The 13,399-nt window shown below is 36.4% G+C and overlaps 1 protein-coding gene across 1 annotated transcript in view; it reads right to left on the reverse strand.

Moving 5' to 3' along the window:
- The window catches only part of Slc2a13 (solute carrier family 2 member 13), a 335,579-nt gene that overhangs the window by 254,154 nt on the left and 68,026 nt on the right, over window positions 1-13,399 (reverse strand). Inside the window, exon 3 of the mRNA XM_015493228.2 lies at window positions 11,933-12,141. Within this exon, the coding sequence (XP_015348714.1) occupies window positions 11,933-12,141 (209 nt within the window). The remainder of the gene's footprint in view (window positions 1-11,932; window positions 12,142-13,399) is intronic.

The following is a 13,399-nucleotide window of genomic DNA, read 5'->3' on the forward strand; positions in this document are numbered from 1 at the left end:
TGTAAATCAATGGATGTGTAACTGATGTGATTCTGCAATCTGTGTATGGGGTGAAGGTGGGAGTTCATAACCCACTTGAATCAAAGTGTGGAATATGATATGTCAAGAAATTTGTAATGTTTTGAACAACCAACAATAAAAAATTAAAAAAAATAAAAATAAAAAAAATAAAAAAATAAAAAATAAAAATCTAAAGACACCACCAAAAAATGTTAGAACTAATAAATTTAGTGCAGTTGTTTGTTTTTCTATATACCAATAAAGAAAAAAGCAATCCTATTTACAATAGCCACAAAAACTGATCCCACGCAAAAAAAAGAAAAAAAAAATCCAGGAACAAACTTAACCAAGGAGATGAACAATCAACAATGAAAACTATAAAACACTGATGAATGAAGATACCAAAAAATGGAAAGACATCCCATGTTCATGAATTGCAATAATTAATACTGTTAAGATGTCCATACTTCTCAAAGCAATCTGTGGATTCAATGCAATGCCAATCAAAATTCCAATAACATTCCTCATAGACATAAAAAACAAATTCCTAAAATTTCTATGGAACACAGAACACAGAAGACCCTGAATAGCCAAAGCAATGTAATACTGAGCTTAAGGAACAACATGCTCAAGGCATTGCACTACCCAACTTCCTGAAGTGGGTCCATCTCAATATAAGCCAGCTAAAGGAACTAGCAGGACAAAACAAACACCAAATTCCACCTCTAAGATTCTAACTAGAATTCCATAGTCAAAATGACCATTTGGGTTAAGAGTGCTAACACACTTGGACTGTGGTCCAAGCTAGTGGAAATACAGAGGACAAGTTTTCACCGCATTTAGAAGTGTGTATTTCTTCTATTAAGGCCTTAATCTGATATACAATGTATGTCCAAAATTATAAATGAAAGCCTAAGTCATTAACTTTTAAGTGGTATTTCCAAAATTTAAACATTAATATAGCTTTAAAATGAATTCTAACAAATAATGAATCATATGGGACTATATAATGTTTATTTTTGAAATTCCAGTGTATTTATAAATATTCGACCTCAAAAATAAGTTTTTTATTTGGGCACAACATGTCAACAATTTAAAAGAAAATATTAATAACTCTTAATACCTATAATAAGTGCAAGTTTTGGCAGGGCATGGTGGCACATGCCTGTAATCCCAGCATGTTGGGAAGCTGAAGGAGGTGGGATCAAGAGTTCAAAGTCAGCCTTAGAAACTTAGTGAGGCCCTAAGCAACTCAGTGAGACCCTGCCTCTAAATAAAATACAAAAAAAAAAAAAAAAAAAAGGCGGGGGGCTGGGGATGTGGGTAAGTGGTTAAGTGCCCCTGGATTCAATCTCAGGTTAATAAATGAATGAATGAATGAATGAATGAATGAATGAATGAATAAATAAATAAATAAATTCCAGTTTTAGTAAAATTCCACAATGAGCTTGTAAACTTACTCCTCTGTCCCTGTTCATCTAATAAGTAATTTCCGTGAACTGCCACAGCAACATGGGCTTCAGGAGGAAGCAATCTTATGCCCGTCCCCAAACCTCAGGGGATCAAAAATTGACACTCCTATCCATAGGTGTAGAAAGTCAGAGAAACATTTATAAAGTATATTATTAATACAGAGCAGTGGAAGTACTTTATGGTAGTTGTACAAAGGTAAGTAAGGCTAAGTCATTGTGGAGGCAGTGGGCATGAACATCTAATGCTAACTGCCACACAGATACACCATGAAAGTGCTCTGGGACTAGAGAGAAAAAAGGCATCCTGCCCTCTCACATACCTAGACAGTACTCACGTCCATCTTTCCTAATGACTTCACTGTTCACAGGCTCTATAAATCTCCCCTGTTTTTCCCTGTTCTTTGAAAAGTTCCTCATTAATGAACCTCCTTCCAACAGGATGAAGAAAATTCTCATTATTTGCCCACTGCATTGTGTCCTTCAAAAAGTGCAACATCTTGCTTTGACTGTGATCCCAGGAGAGGGAGCTAAGATTTCTGTTTATGCATGAACAAGAGGATCAAGATGTTTTCACAGGGCAGCCTGCCACAGCATCAGATGATGAGACCCAGCTTTTGCCTCAGACCATTGCCTCTCTTGGTGCCCCACAGCATCAAGTGTGACACACACACGGGGTGTGGGGTAGACATGCTTGAATGCAAAACTGACCATGTCCCAGTCTTTAAGAAAGCAGTGCCCCCTGAGGAGCAGTCTCAAACACCAATGCTTCAATTACCCAGAGATTCCCTGTGACACTACGTTACAGGTTCTTCTGTGGCCACACACCAGCACACACTTACACACAGACACACACCTGCACAAAGGAGGTATACCCAAATTAAACTTCATACTAAAGAGGCCTCAATGCACATATTTAAAAAAAAAAAAAAAAGAGAGAGAGAGAGGTCAGGAGCATCTCCAAATGTGGCCTAAAAATAAAAACTATGGAAACTGATAGACATATTTAATGACTGATCAAAAGAAGGACCAGCAAACTATAGCCCATAAGGTCAATTCTGTCAGTTTGTTTTTACAACAGGTACAAAATAAACTTTGTGTTTTATTGGAAGGAGCCACGCTCATCCTTTTATATGCTGTCTATGTCTACTTTTAAGCTACACCAGCAGAGATGAGTAGCTGTAACAGAGACCATATGGCCACAGAGCCAAGTATCTGCATGGTGGCCCTTAAAAAAGTCACAGAAGAAAAAAGTTTGCTGAGTCCTAGAATAAAGCATCAAAAATAATACCTTATTATGCCAATAAAGAAAACAGCTCCAAACCTATTGTATTAAAAGTATAATTAAAACATCACTACTACTTTCTTCTCATTAGTTGTTTTTTCAGGTGAAACATGATTTTTCCCAATCTGTAGATTTTCTACTCTTGGGCATCACAATGAAAATAATGATAGCATCTGCTGGAGAAAGAGGAAAAAACACTCAAGCATTAATTCAGCCTTTAAAAAATTTAAAAAAAAAAAAAGATTGTAAAAGTAAACTGCACCATGAATTGTGTTAAATTTGCTAATGGAGAATAGGCTCAAAAGTCCATCTTAGCAGAGGAAACTACTAATATGCTATTATTTCTCAAATTTAATGTAACTCTTCGTGTGAATTACAATGACAATAATCACATTTTCTTGGCATAGTTCACTAGACTAAATAGCGAAGCTTGGGAACTTTGAACTATCTGGTGGTACGCCTGACTTCCTGCATCCCACCTCTCAGACTCAACCCCTGTTCCTTCCTCCCCCCTTCAGGAGTCAGGCTGACTCAGGCAGTGCAGGGTGCTTGTTCCTTTCTGTCTTTGTTTGGTGATGGAATCTCAGCCACAGGGAAATAAACCTGGAAACTCGAAACCAGATTGTAAAAGAAGTTCAAGAAGTCAAGGCATGTGTTTCTGAAAAGGAGGGAACATTATCCTGTCTGTGTAGTGGGACGGAAACTCAGAAGGCCATGGGGAAATTAGATGGAGAGGGAAGATTACAGAAGAAAGGATGTCAGTGGAAGGCACTGGCACCAAGGCCGAGAGGATGAGTGCCAGAGAGCTAACCCACACAATGACAGAAGAAACTGATGGGAAATACACCCGCAAGATACAAGAAACTGGACTGAATTGTTTTGTCAACTCACTTTGAAGGCAACTGTTTTGTTTTCTATAGTTGTCTGCATTTGTTCCTTTTAGACAGGACTCCAAGTCTCTCTACCTTCTTTCTTTCTTTCCCCTCTAGTATTTCTATCCAAACTACACAGTACAATCTGGCAAGAGAAGCAGGGCTGGCCTAGGAGGAGGAGGAGGAGGAAAGCCTCCTCCAGAGACAGTGAGTGGGGCTCAGAACCCACCCTTCTCCTTTCCAGCTCTCTGTCCTTCTCAGCCCTCTGCTTTCTCAGTAGAATATGGTGCACAACATCTAGATTTTATAGTTTTATTTTTAGAAATTAGAAGATGTGTATTGTAACATTTACAGAAATAGGTATTCGGTAAATAGTAATTGTTCGTATTAGTCATTATTCCATTATGAATAAAAAAAATTTCTGAGGTCCTTTTACGGGGGAACCATTATTGGGTTCAATTCTCTAAAAAAGTAATTTTGAAAATGAATTGAATTCTACAAGAAGTCCAGTGGGAATCATTTTCAAGGAAGTACTTTGAAAATTTCAGAGAAAAAAAGCTAAACTGAAACTGGGAGGCACCAATCCAGCAACCGATTATAGTTCTAACTTCCAAGACCCAGTAGTTTTCTCCTTACCCTGGTGAGTACACACCTCCTTATTGATGGCTACAACACTGCAAGGAACATAGGTGCTAACAAGCAAGCTAATTGAAATGTGCATCTAGGTCAGGTACTCAGTAAGACACTGATGGAAAACATAGCCTGGTGGGTAGACAGGACGGAGAGTGGTAACAGGGAGAATTAATGGCATTGAACCACTCTGTCTCCCAAACACAAATCCAATTTAAAATGTGAGGGGAGGGGGGAATATGAGTGATTCATTTGATTTTTGAGAAACACTTGAGAACAGGCAAGTTTTTTTCAGATTGTACATGACATGGCTGCTAACATTCTTATTTTAGAGCCCATCAATGAAATTGTCCTGTTACCACTAAATGTCTCAGCACTACAGAAAAAAAATTAGTTATCTTCAGGATATTCCTTTAACCTTCTTCAAAGACTAGTTAACCTTTAAAGGGCAAAGTAATTTTTTTCTTTTCTAGAGGGGGAAAAGACTCTCCAGACCATGGTTTTATTTACAAAGCAGACTACTACCTGTACTAAATGATGGCTTTAATACTAAGTGGGCAATGAACCACCTTGAAGTAGCAATCCAGGAATCATATTTTCTTCTGTGAAATGCCTACCTTTTGGATATTTTCTCTCCAATTTGATTGTATTAAATACAGAGCATTAAAAAACAGTATGAACCTCATAAAGAGTTGGAGAAAAAGAAATCTTTGACACAAAGTTTTTTTTTTTAATGAGATATGGATTTAAGTACAACTCAGCAAGAAAACAGAAATACAGAGGCTTGAAGTATTATCTATCTACTTACTAAGACAATCTGGACTTTCAATAGAAATCAAGAAGAATGGCTTAAAAGCCTACAAGTAATTTGAAAAATGTTTCCTTCTCTCCTGAGTATGCCAAGTGGAAAATCTCTCTGCTGTTCTTCATCCCCCATAACAAGAGAGTCAATGAAATTTTAATATAAAATTCAAGAACTGCTCCAATTCTGCTTAAGATTTTAAAAAGCCCTCTGGGGTTTAGAAACACAATGGCAACCTTTATTTAAAGCCATATTGAATGAAATAGTTTTAAAATAAGGAATCATGGCTAAGAAAACAAGATTTACTACAACCTGAGTAGAGTTGTATATTGTCCTTCAGCTTACCACTGTTGATAAAAGGATAGAAAATTAAAAACTGTTTTAATATCTTAGATATGTGTAACAGCGTCACTCTGAAACTTTTTAGGATTTTCCAACAACCTCTAGAATAGTGACAAGAGAAATGCTTTCTTTGCCAAAATTCACTAAATTATGAATCATCTTGCTAAGAAACAATTTGTCAATATCTTCTTCAAGTTGACCCAGGAAATGACAAACATTCATTGGTTTGGGTCAGATGACACTCTACTACCACATGAAGAAAATACAAGCAACCAACTTAAAATACTGAGGGAAAGGATTACTTTCCTCTAAAGGCATCAAAAGTCAACTTCAATAAGTGTTCAACTACAGTGTCATTATTCTGGAATCTGGTTTTTAAAGAAACTACAGAAGAACTTCCATCAAAATATGATACATATTTACCCTCTGTGACCTCTCTGAAGAACATGATTTCCTGAAATGGCCACATACTGTATCAATTCGCCCAGAAAAGAAAATGACTTATGAGGAGAGAAGATTTGGTGACCTAATTGGGAAATTACTAGAGGGAAACAAAAGGAGAGATGCAGCCATCCCTTTCACTTATGCGGTAAGCCTGACTTCCAAGGCCTGGAGGTGAATCAAATCATGTTTTAAAATAACTCAGGGGAGGAACTTGAATAACTTGAATAAATTCCCCTCCCTCCCTTGTTCTTCCTTTCCAGACTAGAGATTAAACTCCCCATCAAAAGCAAAACACAGGGCTGGGGCTGGGGCTCAATGGTAGAGCGCTTGCCTAGCATGTGTGAGGCACTGGGTTCGATTCTCAGCACCACATATAAATAAAGGTCCATTAGCAACAACAACAAAAGAAAACACTTTAAAAAAAAAGTGAAACACAGAGCCAACATTCAACCAGGTTACAGAGTTCATTAGCCGACAAAATTAAACAATTCAGATCTTGTTGGCTTGAATTCTTTTTTGCATAAATTATACAACAGATGGGCAATCAGAATGCCCTGCAACGAGACTAAGCAACAGGTAGACCTGGATCTAATTATAACCTGAAACAGATAGTACCTCTGTGTTCTACTTCTCATGCCTAAATACTAAAAATCTTAGGACTACAAGTATAGCTCAACAGTAGAGCACTGGCCTAGCATGCCTGAGGCCCTGGGTCCAATATGCAGCACTGCAAATTAATTTTAAATACATACAAACACACACACACACAACTACACAATTTTAGTAACTAAAGAGCAAAGTCAATTCTCTGGCTTGTATTCTATTCAGTGCCTCTATTTTTTTAATATCTGTGATCTACATAATATCAAATATATATATCTGTGTATATGTGTACACACACACACACACACACACACTCCCCCTCCCACACATGGGATAAAAAGCTCATAAACATTTTAAGTTCCTTGGGTTGCACCCAAGGAACCTGAAACAGACAGGTTTGCAAAAGGCCATTCTCTCCTGCCCCCAGGAATGCAATGGAAGTCTGCCTTGACTTGCTCCCTCCTTCCACCTGCTATTGCACTGAAACTATCCAGACAACCCCTTTCTTCCTAGTCATTCCTTCTCTTGTCCTGGGGTTGAGGGGTTGCGCATATCACCATTTGCACATGCAGAGGAAAAGCTTTCCTGGTCACATTTTCCCTTCCAGGATACTGCTTTACTACCATGGCCCAGAGTGGAAAATGGGGTAATAGGGATGGTGCCTCATTGGGGAACTTCCCTAAGCGCTGCCTGAGGGGTCACTGCACAAGACTCAGGAACTGGTGCTACCACAGCACAGGAGCAGCCGCCTTAGTGTTACTTATCTCTCATTCCAGAAATACACTTCTTATTCTCTGATACAGGACATGAAATTGAAGAAGTCAACTAAGCACTATTAAGCAAGATGGTACAAAGCATACAAACACACAACTCTCATTTCTAAATTCCTCCCTAAAATGCCTTTGGAAGATTTCCTTTTGATAACTGATTTTATTCTGTTAACTGGGAAACAATTATCAACTGTTTCAACTTAAAGCTCCTGACAAATACGCTTTGACCTTCTTATCCTTAAAACATACTCACTCATCTCTCCTGGTATGGGCACACCCTACTTTTAATACCTTGCTGAATATATTTACCTAAGAGAAGAACTCATTAACCCATTGAGTCCCATTATCCCAAATGTGGGACACCTATGAAAACTTAAATTGAGCAAGAAATATATCACTTTTGGTAACTTTTGAAATAAGTATCTTCAGAGTTCTATTCTTTTGAGAACATTAATGAATAATAAGTATTTGAAAAACTTATGTATCCATATGTGTGTCTATGAAAATATACATAAAAAACATGTAAGCTCTAGCTTATGATTTCCAACCTATTTTAATGTACCTGTGCCAATTTCATTGAATTATTCATGGAAGTAAAACTTGGGACTGAACGAGTTGACTGTGAAACAGATATATATATATATATATATATATATATATATATATTTAGGAAATAATTATTGAATAAGCATATTTAGGAAAATATCTTTGATTAAACATATTTAGGAAATATTGAGATTTTTAGGAAATGCATTTTTAGCATTTCTATTCTTGTTCTACAGAACAGAATTCAAACTTTTGTTAATTTCTAAGATAAAGCATAAAAAAATCAAGTAAAATTTGAGCTTACCGCAGCTGCCTTCTTGCTGTGTGGTGTTATGTACCTCTCTCTCCCCCCAATCTTTGAAGCTAAGTGGAAAGGTCTGCCAATCATTGCCTTAATCAATTATCTAGGTCTCTCTCAGGTTTTTATCTCTTATATACAAGTCACGACTCTATTACACATCTATGCCATTGAAATACACTAGGAAAACAAAATATGAGGGCTGTACAATGGGAATGGTATTCATAATATTTTGTATTTAAATTTGCTTTTGACTCTAAAGGTAATAAAGGTCTCTCTACTAATTTAGCATTTAGGCTTACCAACCTTTGATAAATAAGGATGTATAGTTAGACCTTATCAAAATGTCCCAAAAATCTGGTACACTTTATAGCTACTAAGGAAACAGACCCAGAAAACTAATCTGATACACTTAATGACACATATAATTTTACACTACTGCTCCCTATACCCAGAACACTCTTCCCTCCAGTTCTCTATACTGCTGCTTCTGTCCCACACTTCAAATCTACCTCTTTGGAGGCCTGTCCTAACCACCCCATCAAAAACAGCCTTTCTTCAGTTCCTTTATGAGTGTGTAAGCACACTATTTCCTTTAAACAATTACATATTTTTTAGTTATCTGGTAATTATTTACTATTTTGCTTAACATGTGTCCCAAAATGATAGAACAGAATCTCATCCGACTTATTTATGGCCATTTCCCACATCTACTGAGTGCCACTCAATAACCACATTTGAAATGAAGAGGAGACATTTATCACTCATTTTAAAACGCTAAAGGAAAAATAAAAACAAAAAACAACAACAAGAGAGCTTGGAACTCTTATAATCTAGCTGTCTTTCTTAGAAACCCCAAAAGAAGCTGAGACTCAGTGCCTCTCCCAGATTCTTTTAGCACTACAAGTCTGAGGTGGAGCCAGAACCAGTCTCTCCACTCCCCTTGTTTCCCACTCCAGGGAGCTTTCCAAAGCAAGCTGTTGTTTCCTCTAGTCTTCCTTTATTATTCCTACAGGAGGTATAAACAGTGTTGAGCACATGTGAAAACCAAATGTTTGTTTCCATTCCCATAAAATGCCTTTTTTGTTGTTGTTTTGCAAACTGAGGAGGGCCAAGACCAATTTGTGTCTGGCAATGTTAGCATTTCCAGAGAAACCACCAAGACCCTGGGTGCCTTGCTGAGGATCTGACACAGAGGAGGTGGAATTCCATGCCATGGATCCAATCCTGTTGCACAGCTTGGCTCGGAAGCCTCACCTTGGCCGCTTACACAACCAGAGTAACTGTGGTACTCAGGACAGAAAGGATGGCTTCTTGCACAGAGGAATAAGTGCTACGTGCACTGACATCTCACACATCCAAAACAGAGATTAATATAGTGAATCCATACTTCAGTAGCTATGTCTGCTTTCCTCAAACTCAAACCATCACCACCAAAAAAAAAAAAAAATTGTGTGAAAACAAAAGGATCACAAAAGCAAATATCAAAACCTTAAAAAATCCACTGGGAAATAGACAAGTCATGGTTCCCTGATCAGGAATCAAACCTATTCATTAAGAAGCTCACAGGTAACAAGGAACTAAGCCGCCTTGTCAGATAGAACATTTCTTAAAAAAAAAAAAAAACAAAAAAAAACAGATGCCTTATGTCTTTCTAACCTCCTGGATTACCCGGTTAATTTGTGATTATCTAGGTAAAGGCTCTTCTCTCCAGACAGTTATACAACACTGATCACAGCTCCTAAACTTGGAGGTGTGGCTCAAAATTCACCTCCTCAGGATAATAAGACATAACAGGCCATTCTCTAATCTTCCTACAAAAGGGTTGACTCATCTTCTCTAGGCCAGGACATTTTTACTACTTTGCAGTTAGCTGTTTCTTCATGTGTGTTTGTCCACCAACCCTACTAGTCTAAATGCAAATGGAGGGAGGACCAAGACCTAGCTGGTTTGTTAATCTGTCTCTGTGATGGTCTCCGCTTATGAATTGCAGGGACACAGAGTCATGCTCTTGAATATTACAATGCTGATGATTATTAATTAATTAGTTTATTAATTAATTTCTGTTACAACTAGTGTGTACTGTCAACAACCACTTGGCTAGACCAGTAGACCAGACATTTTTTTAAGCTCAAAATGAAATTATACATTTAATGCTTTATACTAAAAATCAGTGGTATCCTTGCCTCTTTTTAAATTAAATTGTCTTACTTATTATATAACTAAAATCCAAAATAATTTAATATGATTATCCTAATAATCTGAACTTTTTCCACTCACACAATATTTGCATATATTCAACTGTACTAATAACAACAGAAACCATTCAGATAGGAGCATGAAAGAAGTTATTTGTCCTTTAAATAGATATTTTTAAATTCAAGATAATTTAAATTTAATTTTTAAAAAATTAACCCAATGTTGAACTCAGCAAATTATTTTATTAAAAAAAAAGTTATCTTTACACTGATGTATTACACTGGAAATGCTAACATTGCCAGACACAAATCAGGTGCTTACAGTATATAAAAATGACCCTCACAAATAGTTAGGTCTTTAGTCTGGGCAAGAAGGTAATAGCACCAGTCTGCTACGCTGCATATACACAAAGTTATATCAAGTCCCATGTGGGTGACCTGTTTCCACGGTGTGCATTCTATTGATTCAGGAAAATAATGATATTCAGTTCCATCAAAAATAGGAGCAAGTGAGCAAACAGACCTTCTAATACCTATTTGTGGCATGTATTAATAAAAGTGTGTGTTTAGCATTTTCTCAGATATGTAAAACAACACAACTATAAACTAGACTTATCATTTGAACTACCAATTCTGTAAAGACAAAAGGAAGGTCAAGATTTTTCAAATACCAATTTGGCAATTGTACAGGTCTGTAATCTCAGCTATGAGGAAGCTGAGGCAGGAGGATTCCAAGTTCCAGGACAGTCTGGGAAACTTAACAAGACCCTGTCTCAAAAAGAGCTGAGGATACAGCTCAGTGGTAGAACAAATGCCTAGGATGCATGAAGCCATGAGTCTATCCTGAGTATAGCAAAAAGCAAAATAAAAGTAAAAGAAAGACAAACTAGGGAAATGTGAACCAGGCAGGTTCGCTGTTCTTGTTTTAAAAAATGTATTTGAAATGCCTATTTTTACACAATGTTTACATCCGCAAATTGCTTGTCCAAATCAGAGTGTCAAGATTATAGATCCTACCTGAGAATATTTTTTATATGTCTCTATATAATATATTCTCTGGAAGTAAATGCATCAACATAAGTTAACTAGAGCCTATTTTGGGTTTTTTGACATGGCAAAATTTTGGATCAGATACCTAATTAAACATTTTGATAAAACAAACACAATTATTTCAAAGATAATACACGAAGGTGTTCATGTTCTTAATTTAAAAAATTTGGTATGGAAATTAATGTGATACATGTTAACAAGGCATTTAATATTTTAACTGAGGTTACTTATTCTGAAAATACTTTACACTATGATTTTTAAAATTAATATGAAAGGTCAATAATGAATGCATATATTTATACATCTGAGTGACATATACATAGACATTCAGAAGATACAAACATACAAAATCACAACTAGATCAAGTATATCTAATTTAGAAAAATATGAAAATAGTAAAAAAAAAAAGAAGAAAGAAAATAGTGATTATGTGAGGACAGTAGCAATCTTCGTTTCTTCAACATTATTATAATACTTTTAAATGAAAATATATTTACTTTGGCTTGGTTATATCCATAAAATCATTATATAACTTAGCTATATTAAACAATACTAAAGGAATATAATTTATAAATAAAACCAGCATATAATATTAAATTTCTCTAAGTATGAAATCCACATACCTGAACCAACCTCCTTTTCCTCTTCTTCAATGCTGTTTCTGATACTATCATATTCCTCATCAATGGTCTGGTTACCACGCATCTGAGATAAAATTCTACGAGCCTTCTGAGTCTGTCCTTTCTGAATAAGCCATCGAGGACTTTCCGGCAAAAAGAGAAAACCAAAGAACTGTATAACTGCTGGAATTGCTGCAAGTCCCAACATGTACCTGCAATAAGAAATTTACATTTATTGTAAAATATGATCTAATAGTACTGAGTATGAACTCACCACATTCTTTTTTTTGTTTTGTTTTGTTTTAATTTATTTATTTTATTGGTTGTTCAAAACATTATAAAGCTATTGACATATCATATTTCATACATTAGATTCAAGTTGGTTATGAACTCCCAATTTTACCCCAAATACAGATTGCAGAATCACATCGGTTACACATCCACATTTTTACATAATGCCCTATTAGTAACTGTTGTATTCTGCTACCTTTCCTATCCTCTACTATCCCCCCTCCCTCCCCTCCCATCTTCTCTCTCTACCCCATCCACTGTAATTCATTTCTCTCCTTGTTTATTTTCCCATTCCCCTCACAACCTCTTATATGTGATTTTGTATAACAATGAGGGTCTCCCTCCATTACCATGCAATTTCCCTTTTCTCTCCCTTTCCATCCCACCTCATGTATCTGTTTAATGTTAATCTTTTCTTCCTGCTCTTCACCACATGCTTTTGTGTTTGGGTTGACCACAATAACCTCCAATGGTAAATTACAATTATTATATATGTATACACCATTATAGTATTTTTATGCAGTACTGAAAATTGAAAAATGAAAAAAATCTAATATTTCTCTTACAAATTATGATGAAAATAATGAGTAAAAGTCATAATATACACATTCTAGACCAACACATCATGCAAACACACTATATGACTGGGTGTCTGTGATCCCAGTGACTCAGGAGGCTAAGTCAGGATTCCAAATTAACTTGAACTAATAAGCTTAATAAATAAGCTTGAGTGAGATCCTGTCTCAAAATTTTGAAAAGTTTCTTTCAAAGTGATAGGGATGTAGCTCAGTGATGGAGTACCCCTGGGTTCTATCCCTAGTATCACAAAACACAAAACAATCATATTAATTGGGACTGCTATGTTTTGGATAAGTGTCCTGTAAGGCCCATCTGTTAAAAGCTTGTTGTCAAGTCTGTGGTGCTACTGGGAGGCAGGGGAACCTTCAAGGGGTAGAACTTGCAGGGCGTAGTGGTGCATGCCTGAAATCCCAACAACTACGGAGGCTGAGACAGGAGGATCGCAACTTCAAAGCCAGCCTCAGCAAAAGTGAAGCACTAAGCAACTCAGTGAGAACATATGTCTAAATAAATTACAAAATAAGAAATGTGGCTCAATGGTCCAGTACCCCTGAGTTCAATCCCTGTTACCAAAAAAAAAAAAAAAAAAAAGGGGAAGGG

This window comes from Marmota marmota, unplaced genomic scaffold (genome assembly GCF_001458135.2).
Source record: "Marmota marmota marmota unplaced genomic scaffold, marMar, whole genome shotgun sequence".
NCBI lineage: Eukaryota > Metazoa > Chordata > Mammalia > Rodentia > Sciuridae > Marmota > Marmota marmota.